The sequence below is a fragment of the Dicentrarchus labrax genome, unplaced genomic scaffold (assembly GCF_905237075.1).
Source record: "Dicentrarchus labrax unplaced genomic scaffold, dlabrax2021, whole genome shotgun sequence".
NCBI lineage: Eukaryota > Metazoa > Chordata > Actinopteri > Moronidae > Dicentrarchus > Dicentrarchus labrax.
The window spans coordinates 7278361-7303710 of record NW_026136717.1 but is presented as its reverse complement, the minus strand read 5'-3'; the positions used below and the strand labels follow the sequence as shown (position 1 = coordinate 7303710).

General features: G+C 39.2%; 1 protein-coding gene and 6 non-coding genes across 7 annotated transcripts in view; 6 read left to right on the top strand and 1 right to left on the bottom strand.

Annotated features, from left to right (window-relative positions):
• m1ap (meiosis 1 associated protein) overlaps positions 1-25079 on the bottom strand; it is a 42733-nt gene extending 17654 nt beyond the window's left edge. The window contains exons 1-4 of the mRNA XM_051428500.1: positions 25007-25079; positions 21430-21693; positions 21121-21318; positions 16280-16451 (exon numbers count right to left, since the gene is read on the bottom strand). Of these exons, the coding sequence (XP_051284460.1) occupies positions 16280-16451; positions 21121-21318; positions 21430-21693 (634 nt within the window). The 5' untranslated portion in view covers positions 25007-25079. The remainder of the gene's footprint in view (positions 1-16279; positions 16452-21120; positions 21319-21429; positions 21694-25006) is intronic.
• On the top strand, positions 5055-5126 carry trnaa-cgc (transfer RNA alanine (anticodon CGC)). The gene has a single exon. It is a non-coding gene; the product is annotated as a tRNA-Ala (tRNA).
• Positions 6930-7001, top strand: trnaa-cgc (transfer RNA alanine (anticodon CGC)). Its single transcript has one exon. It is a non-coding gene; the product is annotated as a tRNA-Ala (tRNA).
• On the top strand, positions 10297-10368 carry trnaa-ugc (transfer RNA alanine (anticodon UGC)). Its single transcript has one exon. It is a non-coding gene; the product is annotated as a tRNA-Ala (tRNA).
• trnaa-cgc (transfer RNA alanine (anticodon CGC)) lies at positions 19243-19314 on the top strand. Its single transcript has one exon. It is a non-coding gene; the product is annotated as a tRNA-Ala (tRNA).
• trnaa-cgc (transfer RNA alanine (anticodon CGC)) lies at positions 20217-20288 on the top strand. Its single transcript has one exon. It is a non-coding gene; the product is annotated as a tRNA-Ala (tRNA).
• Positions 20658-20729, top strand: trnaa-ugc (transfer RNA alanine (anticodon UGC)). The gene has a single exon. It is a non-coding gene; the product is annotated as a tRNA-Ala (tRNA).
• Positions 25080-25350: the final 271 nt, after the last annotated feature.

The window sequence follows — 25350 nt, the reverse complement described above, 5'->3', positions numbered from 1 at the left end:
ACAGACTGAAATATATCAGCAAGTATTGGATGGATTGCCATGAAATTTAGTGAAGATATTTATTTTCCCCACAGGATGAATTGTAATAACTTTGGCCATCCCTTAAAGGGGACCTTTCATGTTTTTCCTTAGTTTCTGTCATATGTATAATGTTACAATGTCAGATGTTGAGGTCAAGTGCCAAATAATGAGATAAATGTATGTAAATGTAATCCCTTTGAGCATAAAGCTCAGAATTCAGACTGCTTTAAACATTGTTTTCGACTTTACGTGACTAGCCGACGTCGGCTCGTAATGGATTTCTTAATATGGTTATCTGCTCCAGGAAGAGCACAACTGAGCACCCCAACAAAGCACAGGGACCCGCGTAGACTGTCTAAGTTATCTGACTGCTCTGCAGGAGTCAGGAAAAACCCTTCAATACAATCATACAAAGCTACTCTAGTGGAGTCTCAGACTAAGGATATAGAGCTGTAAATAAGCAGGTCCACTTTAACTTTTTGACCATCATCTGGTCAATGTTTTAATTTGTCCAACACCTTTTTTTGTCATTTGACTTATTGACCTCAGGACAGACTCAAACCCAGGGCACAGCAGTAAAGACTCAGCCTTGACATGTGACATGCACTCTACCTGGTGAGCTACCATGTCACCTGAATACGTTGGTTTAAAACTTTTCCCATTCCCATCAGCGTCAGCTGTACTTTGTGTTTAGCAGTAATGACATGTTAAATTGCCAACAGCTTACCGTAAAGGCGCGCGTGTCTGAAAGCGGCTTAATACCGTACACTCTTCAACCTCCAATCCCTTCTCCTTACAGAGAGAGGTGATGAAGACAGAAGAGGACTATAATTGACAGAGTAAGATTAGTGGCAGACAGATGCAGGTAGTCAGACAAGGAAGAAAAGAAAGTGCAACATCACTCTCTGGGTGTTTAATAGCTGTGAACCACTCTGAGGAGCCCTTCCCTTAGTTTCTCTATACTTCTTTCTCTGCTCACTCTGGCTCTTTCTTCAACCAACCATCTGTTCTGAACACCACAAAGAAAGAAAGAAAGAAAGAAAGAAAGAAAGAAAGAAAGAAAGAAAGAAAGCAAGGGAGGGATAACTGAAACAGCCGCTGTATCTGCAGACTGTAACCACAAGAAAAATCTCAGAGACCCCACCCTATTACATTAAAGTATCAACTTGTCCTATATAAGTTTTTAAGTTATGAATAAGACAACTGTAGCTATACTGTAGATCTACAATATTTGTTTTCTCATGATATCTTGACAAATTGGTCTGAAAATGATTAACCAGTAAAATAGAAAAGATTTATGTGGAGATAGACAGACAAACAAGATTTTGGGAGAGATTAGATGAATAAAATTTGTGTGCAAGTGTGTGTCTGATGTTGAGCAACCAGCCATCTCTCAGTGTGGGACTAATAGGTTCCATATCCTGGTGTGAAGAGTGATGCCAGTCTCCATCTGTACGGCCACCTGCTGCTCTGCTAACGTCACATAGAGGTGTGAACAGCCTGACCTTGGCACTGTGTGTGTGTGTGTGTGTGTGTGTGTGTGTGTGTGTGTGTGTGTGGCAAGATGGAAAACTTCTGAAATACATGCTTTGTCATGCAAAACTATATTTACATACATAAATAAAACAATTGCAGCAACAGAAAATACAGATTTTTATCCTCATTCCTATCAAATATATGGCCAGACAGTTTTGAATGTGTATAATGTGTGCTTCCTGTCTGAGCAAACACTTTGCAGTAGCTGCAGTTGGGTGTGACTGAGCGCTGTATGTCAGCAGGTCTGGGTGGGGTTTCCTTCTGTTCACACTTTTATCTACAAAACAGTAAACTGAAGTAGCTGACTGTGATGGAAAATGAACTGAATGAAAGAGACAGAAAGATAGAGAGACTGAGAGTGAGAGAGCGACTCTGGGTTGAATGACTGCTGGTGTGTGGTTGTAATAGTAGCTGAGAAGGAACAGTCTGGCAGAATTTTTTTACACTGAACCAATTACACAAAAATGTAGGAACAGTGTTTATTAACATCCCACAAGAGTTGAGTTTACGCTGGAGTAGCTGCACAAGATTGATGTACTGGGCAGGTCACAAATTCCATCAATAACATCCTCTGGTTACTCCCAGGGTAACATACTAGATGATGATGATGAAATTACAAAATTCTTAAACTCAAAATATTTAGATGTACTGGCTGGGGGATATTGAAATATAGCAAGGTTTTGGGACTTCCAAGAATTTGGAATCACTACAATGAAATAAAACCAGCTGCAGTGGAAGGATTGTAACAAAAAGAAATACAATTTTATACTAAATATACTTTAAATATAAGGCTACAGCCAGCAGCTTAATCTATTTTAGCATAAAGACTGGAAAGAGCTAGCCTGACTGTGTCTGAAGGTATGATGTTAGAGCAGATCTGTCACTGGCAAAATGCTATTTGGAGCCCAGTGTATGACTATGATTTATTTTTTAAGGCTGAGCCGATTAGGGCTTTAGTTTGGGGTCAAGTTGCAGGGTCATTGTCCTTCACTGTCCAGATGTCCGCAGTTAATAGATCCACATTTGCAAGCATTCACTCTGCTAGAGCATCTCTGGAAAAGCGTCAGAGTTTCTGCTCTGTAGGTCTTAACTCCCTGTGGAGGGAAGTTGCCACTGGGGATCAATGAAGTTTCACATTATTAGTGCAATGTAATACAAGAAATATGGCTCTTTGTGAGCATTCAGGATGACAACTTGGCTTACTGTTTTATACTTCTCGGCTGTGGGCCAGTGGATTATAATCCTCCTCTCAGGGGACACAAATTTTCAGAGTCATTATTCTTGTGTCTCAAAATGGATTTGTAGGATGTGTTCTGATCCGAGTGCAACTGTGTGGGGTGTGGAAATGGCTTTAGTGTTCAGAAGGAGGCAAATAAGGAGAAAGAAAACACTTCTAAACAAAAAGAGCATTACGTATTCAAGGTGGCAGCCAGAAAGATAAAAAAGCACAGTACTGCAGGCTGTGTAACAGTTAATATGATTACACAACACAGAACACCCACAATCTTGGCAAAATGTATATATTCAATTGTGACATGATGAAGAGTCTATAGACCGAAAACAGGATCCCTCCCTCCCTGTGTCATATTTACTTAATGCATGTTTATCTTTGTAACATTAACATGCTGATCCAACACAACACAGCTTGTTTAAGGCTGCTAAACATGACTTAATTTGATGCTTAAACTAAAAGTTTCAAAGAAAAAGACAAGAAAGAAAGTTTTATGGTGAACTCTGAGTTTAGTTAGAATCTAAGCAGACCGACCCCTAGAAAAAGTGGTTATGGCAGAGGAGTACAATAAATCTGGGTTAATACATCATAAATCTATGGTAATACAAGGGAGATGAAGTGAGAACAAGATAAAAGCAGAGCGGAAACAGGATACTGCAGAGAACATCTGCAAAGTACGAGAGAGGAGAGAGAGACTTCAACTCTCTAAAAAGAGACATAGGAGAAAAGGAAAAAGGAGGCGGAGGAGGAGGAGAAAGTAATTAAGTAGCTGGATAGAAAAGAGAAGTAAAAAGGAAAAAGTCCTCTCATCTCTCTGTTACGCTTTGATGGAGAAAGGCATATCATGTGAAACAGAGTATGATTAAAAGAAAAGTGAAAATTACATTGGTAAGAAGCAATCACACATACACACACACACACACGCAGAGTGAAGAAAAGGTGCGAATGCAGATACTCACTCACTGATTTACACACATATTTGCTCAAGCACATCGGACACACACACATAATCGTTCATAAGCGAACAGAAAAATAAACACACACTCTATTCACTTTAGTCTAAACCACAACAACTGTCATCTGTCCCTTGTAAAAGCTACTTATCTCTCACATAAACTGGACAGACAGACAAACAGACAGACAGGGAGAGAAAAGAAAAATCTGGAGGGGAAAACACTGAGCTATGGCTCTGTGGACAATTTGAGAGGAGAGGGAGAGAAGGAGAAGAAAAGGAAGGACAGAGATTGCAAGGAGAGGGAGAGGATTAGGGGAGATATAATGGGCTATAATCCTTTTCTATTGAGAGACTGATCCAAGAATCGCTGATGGGGTGTCAGTTTGAAATAGCTATTTGTTCAAGATATGAGTCTGCTTTTAGACTGTTCTACCTTTAGCTCAAATGTCTCAGTCTCAATTGTTTTAATTTTAGTAATAATGTTAATGTAATCAAACGCATATATTTGTAACCTCTTATTTGTGATTTTAAAAATGGATTTACAGTCATTTTGAACAACTGTATCATCCTCTAATTTATTTTGCCACAGTACAGATTACCAAGGTGAACGGATTCCCAATCATGTAATTGTGTGAAATTGTAATAATTAAGGCTACTCTGGTAATTATACTAAAATTGCAACATTAATTTGATTCACAGGCAACACTGATACAGCATTTACATTTAGATGACCTCTCCATAGATCAAAACAAATCCTATTTCAGTCATGAATAAGAATTGTTTATTTATTTCTAAGCAACTCGATATTTGGGTCCAATTTTATTCAGAATTCTGCAGCATTGAAAAGATCACTGGAAAGCTCTTTGGCTTTGCAGTGGCCTGCGAAAAGAAAATCCATTCCTCAATTTGCTCGTTTAAGTACAATAGTGTTATATAAAGTGTGGCGCAGTTGCTGCTTCCAGGCAGTAATGATATAGTGATATAATGTGTCACATGTAATAGGTCCAACCAGTACATGAGACAGTTCTTAGTTCTAGTTTAAATTAACTATACAGGCATCATGGCCTTACATTTAAGTGGAATGTAAGTTGATGAAATGTTTTCAAAAGTAAAGTACAAACAGGTCACACAGTTACATATTCTGATAACCTATTTTCATTCTGGTAACTTTAGAAAACCAAGAAAAGGTCAGAAACTCCATGCCCATAATGATTAACAAATTATAAATAAAATGAAATTAGTGATTGACATATAAAAAAAAAAGAAAAGTGCCTGTTAAGATAGTTGACATATATATAATGGCTAAACGAAGGGGATGTAGCTCAGTGGTAGAGCGCATGCTTCGCATGTATGAGGTCCTGGGTTCAATCCCCAGCATCTCCACTTGTTCTGGTCATTTAGTTGAAAACATAATACACTCGGAAAGGGGCACATGCTCATGCTGAAGACAACAACTTGCAGATTTAAAAGGGTAAAAATGAATTCATCATTTCTGCTGTTGACCACTAGCAAACTGTCTTGACAGTGCTGACCTATGAGAGAGTGGAGATTAAGCTAGGTTGTTTGACTCACTCTTAATAAGAGTTAGAATAAAAACTTTTCCACAAAAGTGCAAAATAGTTTTCATACAGTTGTGAGAGAGGAGTTGTTGGTACGAATAAAAGTATTTTGATAAACTGTGTGAACTTATTGACCCATTAGCAACCAAACTAAACTAACGAGCTGACAGTTAACAAGCTTGTTAGCTTTTCGGATTGGGCATTATGTTTAAAAATTTTCCAACAGGCCACCAACTGGTAATTGCCAATATATTTGCATGTGTGTGCTGTGTCAGCTTTTTCATTTATTGTCTGAGGAAAAAACATTTTTTTTGTTAAAGATGCACAATAAGACGTGGTGATGTGGTTCAGTGGTAACATGTAAGGGGTCCTGCGTTCAGCATATTCCCATGCTGACTGTCACAAAGCTGTGAACCTCTTGGAGAAGCACACCGTCTGAGGAGTCTGGGTGTGCTTGTGTTTGTGTTTGGAAAAAATAATGTTTACCTCAAAGCTCAGAGCTAAACTAGAGAAGCAATAAAGAAGGTTATTGATGTGAGACAGATGGGTGGATGGATGGAGGACAGGATATCAATGACGGGATAATAAACAACCTCCACAAGTAATCTAAAAAATAAAATAAAAAAAGTTCTCTGGATGGTTTTTCAATAACGGCTGTCACTTGAAACCTGGATTTTGGGACTAAATATGTGTGGATGGAAAAGACTGCATTTGCAAACTAGGTATTTGAATTAAATAAATGCTTTGACAAAGCTGGGAAGTGATGTGAAAAAGGACCAAAACTGTTTGAATGAATATTTGTCAAAATAAGGTGATGAGGAAACAGATTTTGGCAGCCGTCTGAAAGGGACTCACAGCGTTTTGAGAAGCGTGCGTCACATGGATTATCATAATACTGAACCTTATTATGAGGCAAATTCTCACAAGAGATAAAAGGGTTGAAAACACACAAACACACAATGACACTAATTTGCATACAGATTTAATTACTACGTACCAATGAAAATAATCAAATATACACAGTGGTACACAGAATGAATGTATAGCCATTGAAAACATACACAGCCTGTTTTTGGTGAGGGCAACAGGTATGTAAAGATGAAAACGTTCATTCAGAATAAGGTCAGACGATGTGTAGTCCACCACATCAATAACACTGAGTCAAACATGCTGATTTAGAGCAGCTATGTTTGAAGGTGAGAAGCTATTTAACATGGTAAGGAAGGCAACAAGGGCAGGAGTTATTGCTTCAATAGATCAATGAATAATATAATAATAATAATAAATATAGCTTTTACAGGAAACACAGGTAGCCATAGGAAAACTCCAACTGCGAGGGTTCAATTAAAAATGCGGTTTGAAGTTGAAGGAACTGAACGCATCTCTATTGTTGTTCAGAACTTTGTCTATGTTTTAGTCACACCCCTCTGTCTTCTCTGAAAGCACACCACCTCTCACTCCTGCCAACATAGAGGTGACCGGTGTGGTTGAGCAGTGAACACAAAACAGGCACCTCTGACCAGTGCGTATGGCTGTTTGACTGTTTCAGAAAATCCCCAAAAAACAAATATCTAAATCAGTATCACAGACAGCGCCAACTACTTGATACATAGGAAAACTAAATGGAGGGGATGTAGCTCAGTGGTAGAGCGCATGCTTCGCATGTATGAGGTCCTGGGTTCAATCCCCAGCATCTCCACTTCTTCTGGTCATTTGGTGAGCATTTAAGAGGGCATGTCACAGAATTTCAATGCCCTAGTAGTAACAGCTGAACTATGAACAACAACAAGGTCGCTATGTGCAACAAGCTCTCATAGAATTAATGAACGAAAGGAGAAGTAAATAAAAAAATACACCTATCTTCCTTATTAAACAGAAAAATACAACCGCACACCTTCTTAATTCAAGTTTCTCTCCTTTACTGAAAAGAACCGACCAAGTTAATTACATTCTTAAGAAATCTTAAAACAGGAACAAAATAAAAATCACCAAACTTAATAATCTTTCCACTGTTCCAACAATCACCAACTCTGGTGTCCAAAACCGAGTTACATGTGAAAATATTCTGGCTCTACACGCTGTCGCTGCCTCTCTGAGACATGACCTCCCTCTCTCTCCTCTACCTCTTCACACCTCTCTTGTCCCGGCCTGTCCCTGCTGTGTCCTCATCTTTCCTGGAGTCAGAGTCTTGGTTGAAGCCTCTGTGAACCTCCATGTTACTGTACTCCCTGTCATCAAATTAGCTGAAATAAACCCTTAATTCACCCCAGTTAGATGTGAAATATTCTGGCTCAGGCTTTTTTCTCTCAGTGTGTGTACTGCCTGTACAGTTACCACTATCATTAATAAAATACCAAATTATGACATCCTCTGTGGAGGAATGGTGTCACATTTTATTACAGTTGAAAAGCAATGTGACATGCAGCCTGAGTGGTTTATCCAGCCAAGTATCATAACAGGATACTTTTTTTTCATGAAGAAAACGCACTAGTCAACAAAACTACAGTTGGTTTGTCGGGTATGGAGATGAACTTTTTTCAGAAAGAAAAAGTGTCTCGGTGGAAATGTCTATTTCTGATGGTGGAACAACTTTGGAGTGAAATTATTCATAAGCAAACTCCTACTGTGATTGACTGACATTCACACCATTTATAGACTCAGAGATCTCCTGTTTACAACAAAGCTACATTCATGCAGCAACGGCCTGTTTCTGCGTCAGAGGTGACTCAGTGCAAATTCATTTTTTACACAAAGATTGCTACAGTCCCTCGTTACTCTTTAGATATGGGATTTTGTCTTTACTGTGCATGCAGACACCATTTAAGTATACTAATTTATTATATACAAACTGCACTACTATTGGGCTAAATAGAATACATAAAGAATTTTACAAATTACAATAATATGAACTGTTATGAAACTGAGATAAATAGACAGTGGATTAATCAACTATCTGCACACTAGAAAAGACACACAAAATGCCACAAACACCGCAATGAAAACTAAACTACCAACACAGTTAACATAAATAAACATACCGGTATATGTAGACAGACAGAAACAGATATGTCCTGTCTTCTTACACTGCAGCTTATCTCAAATGAATTTGTTATCTCTTCATAGTGGAAATGGTTTATGGAACAGTGATAACATTCACTCCATAAGTCAAAATCAATGAAGATTACAGTGTTTTTGAAGATAACACATCAGCTTTTGTGCCACTGCAAATACACCAATCTAAAATTAAAGTTATTTATCTGCCAAATAAGACCCTCTGGTTCTCTCTCCTTTTATAATTACAGAAACATCTAATACTTCCTTTTTATTGGTTATTGTTCTAAAAAACAGCTTTGAACACACGGTGCAACCTGCTACTTTGTGGTGTAATTAGGTGACTCACCAAATGCCGTCCACGCCTTGTCTATCATTCTAGAAAGCGACACTTTTTTCAACTTGAAACGTATTTTGCTGTTCCTACAAAGATGATAGGTTACTTCCACCTTGCCTTTACATTTCATATAAAACAAGGGTTTGAAAAAGAACACTGTGAACAATTTCAAATCGTTAAAAAACATATTTATTCATAACTCTAAACTCGAGATACGCACTCAATTAGTATTCTTATCCTTTAACAAATACGTTGGTGCCAGGCCCAAACTCTCACATTACAGCTATGTCTTTAATACTTTGATTGATTTGAATTAACTTTTTTTTATAGGGGACCAAGTTAATTTATTTTCAAAGAAAAGAGGGTAACATGGAGTAAAGTAGATTTATGACATCAGACTTCTGCAATGAAATCCTCATCCAGCTTACTCTCTATCTTGTCATTTTGTTTGGATTTAATCAAGCTCTGGGGGAGAGGGGGGAGAGAGAGAGAGAGAGAGAGAGAGAGAGAGAGAGAGAGAGAGAGAGAGAGAGAGAGAGAGAGAGCTGCAGCTCAGGGGAGAAAGATCCAGGTGTTCATGGGATACAGTCAGACAGTAGTAATCTATCTCTGTAGCTGCTCTGTAGACGGTGTTTGTGTGCAGGGGTGTGTCTCTATTTGTGCAAGACTGTCTGTCACAGTGGGTGTCCTCTAGCACTCACAATGATTTTGCATAAATAACACGTCTTAGTCCCAAAATGGATGCTTCTTTTTAGAACTCATGATTCCCTCTCAAGAGTAAATTTAAGTTTTGTCTGGTGTGTTTGCATGTTTCCAAATCAAGAAACACCAAGTATAACAAGACTTTAAATAATGACTTGGAAATTAAGATTGAATGGGAACTGTCTATGTGCAACAAATTGCACATGTACACACGGACAAAGACAGAGATGCGTGCTTCGTCTCTTTGTAACGTATTCACATCACATACATACATTTACATACAGCAGCAACAGACACAAGGACTAGGAAAGCTGGACAAGAGTCTATATTTCTCTTGTCGGGGGGGGAGGAAAGTATTAAACTGCTACATCTGGCAGGAACTTCCTTTGGCGTGCACAATACACGGTGGACCCAAGTCATCCATCGGCTCCATTCTTGCCGCTAGCACATCCCCATGCTCTGAACTGTGTCACATAGTTTTATGTCAGGCAGCAGTAAAAGCTAACTGTTTAACTCTTAGCTGGGAGAGAGAATATATATATAGAGACATTACTCCATTACTGTTCATTAAGGCAATACAATGCATTTGTTTGTTTCCCTGAAAGCAAACATACAGAACTGCTACCCTTACTCAATGGTTACTTTTTGGCACGATGTGACTCACTCAATGTATTAGGAAGGGAAAATTAATTAGAGGATAACTGACTTTTAAATGTCTCTTAACTGACTCCTTGAAAGGAGAAAGAAACAGAAATGTGTGGGCAAGGAAGGGAGGGGAGATTGAGCTGGACAGAAACAGAGGTGTGAAATTAAAATTTACTTTGAACATGCCTTCAGTAGACCTACGTGATACATGCATCTGCTGTCTAAAAGATGTATAATGTGCACAAATATACACAGAGAAGGGGATGTAGCTCAGTGGTAGAGCGCATGCTTTGCATGTATGAGGTCCTGGGTTCAATCCCCAGCATCTCCATTTACACTTAAAGTCTGGAGTTTTCCTTAACATTTCTTGGCTGAGGAATGTCTTTGTTTTCTAAAGACACATTAAACACTGCCAGTTAACAAAACGTGTCCCACATTGGGCCCGTTAACATCAGAGGGCTTTCAGTGGTTTATCCCTGATTGTTACTGTTGACTTGTTTAGGTGGTACCTTTCCTGGAGTGACTCACTCACACAACAGTCATGCAGTAGGTCCGGCAACTAAAGAAACATTTGGGTTAATGCCAGCACTACAGTCTGCCTCAAGTGATGTCAAACCATCTCCCAGGCAATGGGCCAGAGGGCATCTGCCCACCTACTGATACTATTATCAACACCTGTCTGTCCCTGTTCCTATCAGACCTTCTCTATCAGTCTGATCCTCACTTTATTTTGCATTCTACCCTTTATCAGCATTTCTTTGTAACTCTGTCTGTATCCTTCTCTCTCCTCCTTTGCTCCAACATAATCCTCTTGTCATTGAGGTCTGAGAATTCTTGGAAATGACAAAGTCAGCAGCTGTGAGGTGATTACATTTAACTAACTGCATCAGCAGAACACAATGAGGGGGTCAACAGAGACTAAATACAGTGTGAAATATATGTACACCTCCCTGAGACAATCAGTAACAACCTTGTTTTGACCGATCATCCTAGCATCCCCTTGTGGCCAGCAAGCGTTATTTTTAAACTACATAATTTCCTCTACTTTTACCAAACTGGCCCCAATGTCATCATAGGAAATAATAAAAGGAAGACTCAAGGGAGCCACAACCCTGGGGAATGCCCCATGAAAAAAGCAAGCATTTATTGACTATGTGTTTTGTCTGCAACAGTTATTATTTGTTTGGATTCGATGACACAGCATCCTATGTGTCTATCCTGTGGGAAAAAGCAGTCTAAATACCAGTTTGGGCAAAAAAAGGGAGTATATGAATATAATATTGAGTTCAAGAAACTAATCATATTTGGAAAAAAATGACTGAGGTGATTCTTAACAATAGGCACTAATTGCGTGCCCCTGTAGCTCACCAGGCACAGTAAGTACGATGTGTCAAGGCTGAGTCTTTACTGCAGCAGCCCAGGTTCAAGTCCAGCCTGCTGCCTATTATCCCCTCTTCCTCCCCTGCCTTTTGTATGTCTCTCTCTACTCTGAAGTAAAATGCCGCTCAAAAAAGAATAGATGCTATTCCATTTTTAAAAAATAGAACATGAAATGCAAGCACAGAGGAAGAGGTGTGATATGCAACAAAGTTTCCTTGGCCAGGAGTCAAATGGTGCCAGTTACTGTACGTGTTACATGTCTTAACCACAAGGCTACAGGGATGCTACTAAAATAAGTGCTACTTTTGAGAAATAGTAATAGTTCATGTTTGAATAAAGCATAGTTTCATTAATTGTTGATATTTAATATGGTCAGTAAGCTTACTAATATCATATCATCAGTGTTTAACTGTAATGTATCACACTTAAAACTTTGTCATCACAAAACATCTGCAAGAGAGTAAAAAAACAATGCAACCACATTTTTCTCCTATGAACCTAAACAATTGAAATGAATAGTTTTTGTTACTGACTATCCCTAAGGAACTGCTGAATGCGGAGTGGGACTACTTGTTGAATGTGTTTCAGTCAACAAATTGACTGTTCAACTGTGAGGAAGAAAACCAAAACCACTGGTACTATAATCATCCCCGTCTCTGTCTCTCTCCGCTCCTCTCGCTCTGTGACCCATTTCTCTATCTACTCCCTGATGCTCAACTGTACAATTACACAACAGGCCGGGGATTCAAGGATACACTGGTTGAGTTTCAACAAAAACAGGATGCTTATCAAGGCTTGGCCTTTAGACACTCACACACACGTTTGCATTTTTATTCTTGTGATGAACCCTACTGACTTAAAGCCCCTGACCTAAACCATCACATCTACATGCTTAACCTTGACCTTTACCCTAACTTTAACCTAGTTCTAACCTTTATCCTCCAATCAAGCCTTTGCAGAAGTCAGGACCAACCAAAGTGTCCACACTTTGATGTCCTCTCAAAGATAATAGTACAAGAGTATGAACATACAGCAGACCTCACAGATGTCAGTTTCACAGTTTCCATTCACTGTAAACATGCTGCAGCTGTCAGTCACACATACAGTTTGTACTGTCAGCTTTTTGAAAAACGTAACATTTGCATCACCTTACTGCTGTTTCTATCGTGCAGCTGCACTATACAGCGTGTGCGTTTGTTCCTATTTGTTTTAACTTGCCTTACACACACCCACCCAGTTATGTAATAACCCTTCTTTATTCTTGACAAGAATTGTGACCCCGTTTCTTGCCACTAGATAAGGCAATGAAGAGAGACGAAGAGAGAGTGAAAACATTAGATTAGTTATGGCTTTTGCTCCAAGTCTCACTTCAGTACGAAAACGGATACTCCACCCACTTCCTATAATACAGTATACTGCACTCCATGGACTGACTGACACACACACACACACACACACACACACACACACACACACACACACACACACACACACACACACACACACACACACACACACACACACACACACACACACACACACACACACACACACACACACAGAGCTAAAATAAATAGTCTGGTGGTAAATGAGACTTATTTGCTGCGATCTCTTCCTCTCACAGACCATTCCCACCCAGTATCTTACACACGGACATGATTAAGATTCCACAACGCACCCAGATTCCAGAGTATTCCCTGAATAAACATTGCTTCCTAAATTTTACATTTTGGGTTTGGTTTTATTAGTTACAGATCCATTTTCAAAACCTACATTGAAAAGTGCTTTACAAATTGAAAGAATAAACCAGAGAGTGGGTCAACGAGCCACTCAGAAAGCTTGCTCCATGCCATGGCTGATTAGTAAAGTTCAGTCAGACATCTGACATTTGAAATGTTCATTACAGTAGTATAATATAGTTAGATTTTGGCGTCTAGGCTCCGACCTCATCACTCTCTGCACATATGTTTACTTGGAGATATTGGGGAGTGGTGAGCACGTACCTTAAACCCTCTAGTCGGAGCCTACGGGTGGATGCTGGGGTGGTGGTGGGAATTACAGAATGATAGGTAGCAATACTGATGCAAGGCAGCAGGCAGCATTGACAGAGCAGAGAGAGAGCTAGGAAATATCTGCAGCTTAAATAGATCCCCAGATCTGAAGGGTGCGCTTGCTTGGTGATTATGAGTGAGGCATGTCGTGTGTATAGCGGTGCAGCTCGAGTTGAAGTCCCTCAGTGTAATGTAAATGATAATAAAATTGATAAATGACAAAGGAAATGGAAAATGTATTCATAAATAAAAATGCTAATTCAAACTGAAGTATCTCCCTCTGTACTGTCATTTCTGAGCAGTTCTGCATCTACACTTGTGGGGTACACCCTAACGGCATGTATTTGAGCAGCAGACATCCTGTTGAACTTTCACTAAGGTGTTACAGTAGGCAGCAGTGCCTAAACAATTTAAAATACAATTTAAAGATCATTGCGAGAACCCAGTCAGTCTGAGTAGAATCTGGCTAGACAGTTAAACTCCTTATCTTTGATTTAAGCCAGCTTCAATTTTCAGCCAGATGAACTCTGAGGTTGATGTAGCTCTGGGATTCAGTGCTGACCCCATTCCCTTTTCTATGTTGGCTGACTCTTGCAGAACTTCATCCAAAATGTTTGTGGTTTTAGGGAGAGTAAGACTGAAATTTCGAGTGCATATTCAGGATACTGTTTTTCCACACAAAAGACTGTGAGGTGGTATGTTCGGCCTGGTTGTTTGGCCACCTTTCTCAGACAACACGTTATACTGTATATATTACTAAGCTAATGGGTGAGGCAGCAAATTAAAGAAGAATAAAAAAAAGAAGTCATCTACTGTATAATGCTGTTAAATACTTAAATACTCTCTGAAACCTTTTGTCTTCATGAGAAAGCTAAAAACACAGGAGGAAGATGCATATTCAAAGTGACAATTTTGGTACACAGTAGGCACAAAAACCATTATCCTTTTTGAGAAACTAACACAGAAGGAAAGAGCTGCGCTCCAGGCCAATAACCAATCACACTGTGTATGCTGATGCTAGGGTAGCAACAATCAAAACAGTTTTCTCCACTGTGGAAAGAACCATTTCTAATAAAACAGCTTTATGTGGGATCAGTGGTCTAGTAGCGCCACTGGTGTTGACATAATTAAGAGTGTGTAGCCGTAGTATCAAAGAGCTCAAGTTACTGTTATGTTTCTCAGTGCTGTAAACACTGTGGAGGAACGCAGTGATCTAGTCTTGGTGGCATCACTGCAGCTAAAAGAGTGTTGGCCTCACTGTCATCAAACTGTGGTAACTACATAACCATGTCCCTGAGGCTCCATTCCAAACATTTCTTTGTTTAATGGCATTGCTCTTTTTAATTACACACTCGAGAGAGACAGGAATAAGCATCACTCATATTGATCGATGAATACAATACAAAGGAATTTGTACTGCATGTATGTAGTGAGTCCTGGAGATTTTATTCTAGATACTTTTTCACTAAACACGCACACACACACACACACACACACACACACACACACACACACAAACAAACAAACAAACAAACAAACAAACAAACAACAAGCTCGCTCTTTCTTCTGACTGTGCCAGCACCTACATATATTAATTTATATTAATTTCACTGTTATTCCTGTAATTATCTGGTGACCCCTAAGAGTCTTCTTGGGGCACCTTAAGGTCCTCCAGGTTGGGAATCTCTGGCTTAAACAGAACACTATAAATAAGATGGTAAAAAGACATAAACTGAATACCATCTGCTTTTTACAACACAGTTAGGCCCTCCACACCCCTGTGGCCATTCTTTATCCATGTTATCTGCTTTAATTGAATTTAAAAAAAAACAAGATTTACATCTCAGCTTGCTTGTCAATAATAAAACGTCCGGCACTAGTTTTACAACGACCAAGTAGCTCTGTTTTTAAAAGACCACTCCAAACCATGACTGACTCCAAGGGGAACTAGGTTTAATGATGAGAACTAGGGCAAGTCCATAACATATCACTTATGTAAAAATAACAGAAAAGGGGACGATAACAACAAAAAAGGCGGGATTACATAACTGACATAATTGTGTCAGGTGAGTTAAAACTCACAACATCATTAGTGTCATGTTTCCAACATCTCAGACACTTCAGAGAAAACAAAGTTGCAGTCAGTTCAGTTATTTCCTCCACTGATACAGATCAAGATTTATCATCACGGAATAAATATTTCAGATGCTGCATAAATATTTTTACAAAAAGACTTCACTGTGTTTACCACACCCTTGTCTCTTACACTTGCCCTCATTTTTTCTCCCCTCCCTCCTCCCTGTATGGGTTTTTTCTCACTTTCTATTTCTTTCTGTCTCCTCTTTTCCTCCCCTTCATTGCTATCCAATCCTCACTGCACTCTCTACTTACTCAAGACCACACCACTTGAACTTTCATGTAATTACAAAGAATGACATATCATTATGAAATGAGTCTCTCTGAGAGGACAAGCAAATGTTTGGATTGTAGCAAAGTTCTATAAATTGTGACATGTGTCTCCAGCGTTGACTGTAGATATGTGACAAACAGTAAAAGAAAAAAAAATGCAGTGTAAGAAATGGGTCAATGCCACACAACTCGAATGAGGATGATTAAGAAAGCGCAGGGGAAAAGTATGAGGCAAGTGAGGGAGAAGTAAAGTGGGTTCAACACATAGATAGCAGACTTCCTTCGAGTTGTTTTACTGTGTGTGTTAATGCTCCTCGCCTGTGAACAGTATCTGTATTAACGGTGAACCAGTCTGTAGGTGTATATTTTTGTGTCTGCATGTTCTGTTTTTTTGTTTCCTACCCTCAGTCTCAGCTTGCGTGGATTCAGGTGAGGGGTTGTCCTGGCCCCAGTCTGCTGCACAATAGAGCTGAACCACCAAGAGCCGCTTCAGAGACACCAGGTCAGCATCTCTGAGCCCTGTCTCCAACTTGCGAACAATGGCCCGCCCTGGCTGGCTGGTCACCACAGTAACCTGTGAATATGGCAAGAGGAAATGGAAAAATACCTTAGAAAACCTAGAACAAAACAGACCAAAGGACATCAGTTCAAATAAGAAATATTTTACAGGGACATCCTAAGTGAAAACTTGGGCCCAGTAGGCACACATAAAGGCCTGGGTATGCTTCCAATGAAGTGTTTGTCACATGTTTGACCAACTTCTGAAATACTTCTGAAAGGTTGTATATGACAATTTCTGTAACTTTCTGAAAGCAGCAATCTGACATTCACATCATTCAGGCAGTGATTGGTCAGGTGTGTGTAGGTGAGAAATTCTTTTCTTGTGTGAAAACTAGTGCAACACCATGAATGTCTTTAAGGACAGACTGTCCAAAACTGTGTCCCAGTGTCACCGTTTTTTAATTATTAGGCCACATAGTTGTTCCACCCCACAACTCTTTCCCAGGGTCTCACTTCTGAATTGTTACAGCTGGCTTTATGAAAGATCAAGTTCGTGTTTCAAGTTGTCATATCTACAGAAGAACAGGCCACAACATCACCACAGCAAAGCATTCTTTGTGTGTGACTGTTGTGTTTCTGTTGTACTTTAGGGACATGACATATCGTAAATTACTGTTACTAAATTAAACATATGATGTCAGAACTGTTCTAGTTCCTAGTTCAGTGAAGCAAACTCAACAGAAAGGTTACCATGTTATAATGACATAACTCTCCACTTACTCAGACTGTGAAACTATGTTTTCAAGACAAAAAGCCAGCTTTACTGCCCTCTTGCCTTACGATCTATAATTTTAATGTTTCCTGTAGCTCAGCTATCATTATCTCACATGTCATGGCATCATAAATGAACAAAACTGCTGGTAAATGCACTGTAAAATGTGTTTCACTAATCCATTATTTTTTTGATAATGAAGATTTCTGCGGTAGATTTATGCAAAAGCCAACATCTTATAATAAGCAGTCACTCTCTCTGATGATGGAAAGAGATGAAATTAGTTTTCCCAGGCATTTACATGCCTAATGGGGGGACACAGATAAACTAATGGGAGGCTGATGTTGAGCACCCTACTGAATCACATTAACAGTAGCAGTAAATGAAGATTATAATGGGATTATTCTGTGCTCTGCTTCCTGCTGTTTGGCCAAAAGTAGAATCTGCTGCTGAAGCCTGACACACATCAACACACACACACACACACACACACACACACACACACACACACACACACACACACACACACACACACACACACACACACACACGACTGCGAGAAACATGTATGTGAATGAAAACATATATTGTATAAGTGGTTTAGCAACAACACACACACACACACACACACACACACACACACACACACACACACACACAGGGCCATGTCTCTGCTTAATGTCTCTCCGTCTCCTAATAGTGCTATTCATATCTGCTGCTGTCGGAAACAGTGGCTCTTAGTGTAATCATCTGCCCAGAGCTTCCTAATAAAGCTGGTTGGATTTGAGAAATCCTCGTCAACAACCCAGAGCCTTGTACCCAGAGGACATGATGTTCAAATTTAACAAGAAGGACAGTGACTGGCTCAGTTATCAATTGGCTCCCCATATGTTTAACATTTGAATCTAACAAATGAGATTCTTTCAGCAATGTCAGCTAATATTCCCATTCCCCCAAACATTTGCTGACGTCTAAAATGTTGCATTTGTGTCTCAACTTTTGAGCCTGGAACATGGGTCTGAATATTAGCCCAAAGCTGTCTTTGAATGACATAAATAGGAATTAAATAGGAATTAACACTTCTATTAAATGTGCTGCATCCAAATGATAGCTATGATCTCGATGAGTCCATCCACTTGAATCATAATAAGTGAAACAAATTCGATACGATTTGCCTTGAAACAATTTTAACAGAAACTGATAGAAGTGGAAACTCAAACATTGGTTCAAATGTGTACTTGAAGGATTTGACACTTAAATGTGTTAGCTGATTGGATATTCTAGCAAGAGGACACTGAAAGCTGAAGATTTACTGATGTCACTCTTCCTAGACAGATGGCTCAGCAGCAGATGAATAGAGCCCATTTGCTGCATTTGAAATGTACATGAGCTGGTTTTAAGTAGCCTGTCTGATATAAGATGTGAAGAGTTAACAAAGAATTTTTTAAGCTTTTAAAAATGCAAATTAGATTCCCAATTCAATGTTTTTGCAGCTGCTAAATACACTAAATTGGACCTGAGGAGAGCTCATTTAACAGATATAAGTGGAGCCTCTTCCCTACATTAGCATTGAGTACAGAGCTTGAATATCAAAGGGGTCTATTCAGTCTGAGCTGGTCTGCAGTTGAAGAGATACTCGTTCATTATGGATCTGGAGACAACCAAATATTTAGCAGAAATGACTTCATATACAATAAAGTTGTACAAAAGTGTTAAAGTGGTTACTCTATTGTTACTGATTACTGTATGTAGTGTTATGATCCAATTCCAGTTCAGGTAGATTGAGTTGACACGTATTTGGGTTCAATTAAAAATGCGGTTTGAAGTTGAAGGAACTGTGAACGCATCTCTATTGTTGTTCAGAACTTTGTCTATGTTTTAGTCACACCCCTCTGTCTTCTCTGAAAGCACACCACCTCTCACTCCTGCCAACATAGAGGTGACCGGTGTGGTTGAGCAGTGAACACAAAACAGGCACCTCTGACCAGTGCGTATGGCTGTTTGGTTGTTCCAGAAAATCCCCAAAAAACAAATATCTAAATCAGTATCAGAGACAGCGCCAAGTACTTGATACATAGGAGGACTAAATGGAGGGGATGTAGCTCAGTGGTAGAGCGCATGCTTCGCATGTATGAGGTCCTGGGTTCAATCCCCAGCATCTCCATGTCTTGCCATACAATGTTACCCTGGACCACTTAGCTGGCTGAATTTAATAACACTTAATAACCCTTAACACTTAGCGTGGATGGGGGAAAACACTGTCATAAAGCCAGCTAAATCATGGCCAAAACCTGTGTGTTAGTTAAGCTTGTTGGCCCCTGATGCTAATTTTATGTCAATAGAGTCATTTACGAATAACACCTATAATCATTGATCTGTATTTATGTTATATGCAGCACCCGGGGAGTTACTGTTTGCCTCGTTGACATGTATCATTCATGATCAAAGCACAATTTAATGCTTGCTCAGAAAAATATATAAATAAGAACATCTAAATTGTAGTTTTGGAGGTCGTTAAACACAGTATACACAGCGGAGATTCAGCAGAGCAACAGGCTTTTTACCAGATATTGGCTATGATTCAGTTTTGTTGTTTTCCAACTGAAATAGGATGAGAAAGATGAGATTTAGCCAGTTTTATGTTGTTAAGGGTGTTTGAGTGTGGATGGAACTATATACAAAAAACACCTGGGTTCAAACCTTAGCTTCTTCTTGAGCCACCATGCTACCAAAAGTCAAAGGAAATTGAGCAGTGTTGACTACTGTGAGGGATTTTTGATAGAGCAGATAAATATTATTCCAACTGGACTTTCTAAGCCATATTTCATTGTCTCACTGGTACCCTTAACAACGCAGGCCCCTGTTTTGTTTAAATGAATCTCTGCTAACTAAAAACAGCTTTAAGAAAACATTGTACATGTGGTCATGGAGAGTAGGAAGTAACAGAAAAGAGATTTAACCAGCTGAGACTCAGTAGACTAATCTTGCGGTGGCTTTAACAACCATAACAAAGAAGATATTCAGCTCTCAAGGTTTGCTCTTGAGGTGTAGAGGACTACAAATGGAGGGGATGTAGCTCAGTGGTAGAGCGCATGCTTCGCATGTATGAGGTCCTGGGTTCAATCCCCAGCATCTCCACTTCTTGTGACGACACTATACAGCACTGATCACTTAGGGATCTTTCCTAATGCACTGAGTAATATATATATATAAATATAATGCTCTATCACATGAACATATTGAAGCTAACACAATTGAAGAATGCAGAGCAGATGATTATTAGTATTTGCCCGGTTAAAAGGGAGAATTTGAATAATTTAATTATTCTTCAGTTATCTGAAATTAGAACATCTAAATAGTGGGTTCAGCTGAATTGAAAGACAGTGCAGGTGATAACATAGCGACAGAACAGAGGTTTAACCAGCTGAGCACAGTAACCGGGGTGAATCTGTCTCGTTCGTTGACAGATGTTGACACACACTTCTGGTGTGGGGAAGAGGGAAGAGTGGGGATGTAGCTCAGTGGTAGAGCACATGCTTTGCATGTATGAGGCCTGGGGTTCGATCCCCAGCGTCTGTTGATCTGATACTTAAACAAATGACCACATTAAGTGAAGTTCTGTGACATTAGATGTTGCAAAACAGTTGGAAAGCCCCCTAAAATGCATTTTGGAGCATTATCTTTGCCTGTGACAGGCTAATTTTTGCAGCCAGAGTCAACCAGAGATGCATGTATTTTTAAAAGCCCATTGGGATGATTGACAAATCTGTAGTTCTGTCTTTTTGTTGGTTTATGTAAAAATTTCTTGTGAGTTGTAACATGAGTCGCGTTGCTTTCATTAAGTATTAATGCATTTGCCAATAGTTAACCAGAAAGTTCTGCTAAAGCAAACTTCACCTCAGTGTACAGTAAAAGCTGCTAACTAACTTTTCTTTGACAATATATATACAGCAGGCCTATCTTTGCTCACCTCAACAGCTGTGTTGTTGCCTGCCTGGTTGCCAGTACTGGTGTGTCTGATGTACTGTTTAAACTGCTGCAGACTGTCCAGCACTGCCTGTCGCAGCAACTCGCCTCCTCTGGTCGCTCCTCTGATACAACCTTCACCTGGAATAGACCTCAGCTCCTCAACACAGGAATGCAGCCTGGCCAGGTTACCACGAACCTGCTAAAAATTGAGAGGAACAGAGAAGAAAAATAAATAAAAGAGTGGTGGGAGAGGAAGAAAAAAAAGACGTATAAATAGCACTTAGAAACACTTCACCTTCACCTATCTTACCACAAATGGCAGTAGACATTCCTGCTGCCTGCTGATGGCATATATGCTGAGTAGCGGTATCCTACAGGGTCCATCCAGACTGCAGGCCAGGGACAAGAAGTTATCCAGAGCATCACAAAGCACCGTACAGGTCTCTGACCACCAGGGTGGCAGTGCCTCCACGATCAGGACTCTGGCTGGTTGCCGTGGAAATGAGGAGGACCAGTAAACCAAGTTCCCAGAGTTGGAGGAACTTGCTGGCTTCTTTCTGTTATCCATGGACATCTAAAAGCAACAAACACAAAAAAGCTTTTAAGGTAACATCCCAAGGATGATGAATTCTGTATTTGAACTTACCTGTTACATCCTACTTTGTCATGTAAAAATGCAGCAACCAAAATGTTCTCATGTTTACAACAAATCTAGCAGACCAAGAGGAGGAAAACCAGTAATTAACAAAACGAGCAGAGAACATAGACATAATATCAAACCACTGCCCTGTAATTATAATGAGCCCATGCAGTCAACAACATTAAAGTACATTAGCTGCAGTCATAATCATGAGCAATAAGCATCACTGTAAATAGAACATAAATAGATGGGCTATGATGAACATGAAAATTATATATGAATGTAGGTTATAAATGGTTCGGTTTTCAAATGACTGAGGGGCATTTCCTGACTCCTGGGGAGGCTAATGGGAAAAAGTGACTACAAAGTTCAGTTTTGTGCATTGAAAGACAACTATTTCATGGCTTAAAATGAGACTTTGAGAATCCATTTGTTGGCAAGAGAGTTCTCATTGAACTATGCCGTAGGGCATGGGTAATCATATTTTGCCATCCCCGGGTGCAAATTCCCCCTTAAATGGTCAGAGTTCATTATGCACAGAAGGACTTTACTTTGTGGTGAATGAATAATGATTGTTAACTTGCTGCATTGCTACATTGCAGCTAAATGATAAACTGGCAGTAGTGCTGTTAAAAGGATCAGACTATAACACAAAGAGAAACTCAAATGATTCCTGTGGGGAATATTAGGTTATTACAGCAGCAGAAAGTAAAACAAGATGGATGAAATGGAACATATACAGAGCACCGTAGCTAGCAATAATATTGTATCAATGTTAATTATTATTATCATTATTGATTAAACTGATGGTTATTTTTAAAATGTATGCGTCATCATTTGGTGTTTTTAATGTTGGATAACAATAAAATTATTTCATTTTCTTAGAGCCCGGGGTGATGTCTTCAAATTGCTTTTTTTATCTGGCCAAGAGAGATAGATCTAGATAGAAGAGAGAGATATTTAATACAAAATTACATAAAAGAGAAAAGCTCATCACATCTGAGAAGCTGTAACCAGCAAATGTTCGACATTTTACATGAATAATTACAACAAAACCATTATTCAACAATCTAATTGTTGGCTGGTCATTTTTTGTCAATTGAATAATCGAGTATTTGTTCCAGCACTAGTTAATATTTATACAATTTAACACAAAACTAAATTTAGTCCTGAATTCCATTTTAGAAGAAAAAAAAGGGGGTGGAAAGTCAAGACCACTGAGCTTTTTATAGACACATGTCTTTGATAAAAACCATATGTATATGTATAAAAAAAGCTCATCTGTTTTTCCTTTGTACAGCTTGCTAAGAATCATCAGGTGGAAAGGGCCTGTCTGGGAGGCTGTCAACCAGCATGAGTCAGTCATGCTATATAGAGGATGTGGCCAGAGGGATGGAGAGGGGAAAACCCCTCACGCTTCACAGAGTCAATCACACCATCTGAAACCCTGTCATTATGGAACGTATGTATGTGTGAAATCTGTCTTTTGTGTCTGGTCACTCGCATCATCATTACTGAAGGAAAACCCCCGATTTAACAACATCAATGACACCCTATTCTGACACACATCAGTACAATTAGTCATTTCATTTCCACACCTCAGTGTGCGAGAACAGACAGGACCACAGGAGCGTGAGGAAATAGGAAACAAGGCAAAAGATTGCTCTACAATTCTCAGTGCATGATGCAGGTTTCGGGGGCTTTTAATTATTTCACTAAAGTTGCTCTGAGGACCAATACGCTAATGGACCGAAATGCTAAGTTGAGCAATTAGTCAAATACATTAATTTTGATAATTAATTAATTGTTACACTGTTCACTGCTTCTCAAATAGGAGGGTTTGCTGATTTTATCATTTTTAAATCAACTGTAAATAATGATCTACACTGATCTCAATTAAATACATTTTTTTTAAAATAGATTAATAGTGAAAGTAATCATTAATTGCAGCCCTAGTCTTTATCTTAGAGCTCTAATTCAACACTTAAACATAACTAGCTATTTGTGTATATTTATTCAAGTTCAACTACTTTTCAACAGGGAAGCTTCTTCACACTGTTGGCTGGAACTGAGCTGGAAATATATGCAAAATGCTTTAATCATCAGCCCCTGTCCAAGGTCGGGGTACTGCCCTTCTAAAGACACACAGAGGACAACATTGTTTACAAATTCCTGTTCTTATTTGGTGATGAATTAATTTAACGGCGGATGGAATATTTAAACTTCCTGTCATCATGTTGCCATAAATCTGCCACTGGGTCTGTCAAAAGTTTAAAACACACACACACACACACACACACACACACACACAAACAGTCATACTGGCCTGTTGATGCCCACAACCAAACTGAAGCACCAACAGGACCCAATTTAAACTTAAAAAACAGGCAGAAATAACAACACATCCTATGGAAAACCCCCGTAGGCTTGGACTACTCTTATCAGAGCCAAAGCCATTGACAGAACTAATCCCTTCCGATCAAAAGCTGAGCTCTGTGCACTCTTTATCATCCGAGCTCTTAAATCCACAGTCCTGAAACCCTGCTCTGTTCTGATCGGCACAAAAAAGGGCTATTTTACCGTTAATAAAGGCCATATTGTGTGAAAGTGTGTCTGCCGTTTGATCTTCGGCCCTTCTCATCTATCTCTGACTCAGCTCTCCTCTTCTAAGCCAAACTCTGTCCTCCTCACCACCCAGATCACACATCATTCCCCCTAGCACCTTTGATCTTGCATCATCTCTTAGACCATGGTCTGTGTAATACATAAACAACTACACTGCGATCCAGTCCAATACCGACATAATATAGCTTCCGTTGGCCACAGCTGTATTGGCTTGGTGTCTGTTATTATTTAATTATTAATTATTTAACTGGCATAAATGTATCACATACAGTGTTACCAAAGCGCTATACACAACATGAACTATGCACTACACAACAATTAGGTAGCATTAAGGTCAGTGAAGGCTGAAAAAGTGTAATAACAGTGTGTCAAAAATGAATGCAAACAAGTTAACCTGAGAGCAAATTGGATGAGGACTTGAAGACAAAAACAGTAACGTTAAAGGTGAGTGGCAAGATATATTACTAACTATTCCGTTGAAAGCTAAATACTACATACAGCCAGGTTAGATTAGATCATCAGATGTTAGCTCTGTTATTTTAATAATTTTACCTGAGTTTAACAAGCTAATTTTAGTTTGTTAAATTACATTAAAGCCAACTTTAGTTAACTGTTAACGTACCTTAGCTTGGTTAAGCTCCTCTCCTCTGTTAACTTCTACTGGAACAGTTATATATACTTATATATATATTTATAAGACAGTAATGTTACATATCCACAAAAGATTTCACGGGCAAAACCACAAACATTGAACAGTTTCCTAGCTCCTTTCTTGCTAACGTTAGCTAACAGTGGCTAACCACCTGTAAATAAAGGCACGAGCAGCTTCTGTCTCGTGCCTCCGCGCTGTCTGCGCAGTGACGCAACGACGCACCAGCGAGCATAAAGAAAAATATTGTTTATATATAATATCTTACGTTAATTTTTTCTTTTTGTGGAAAACTTACGATATATAATATTATCTTG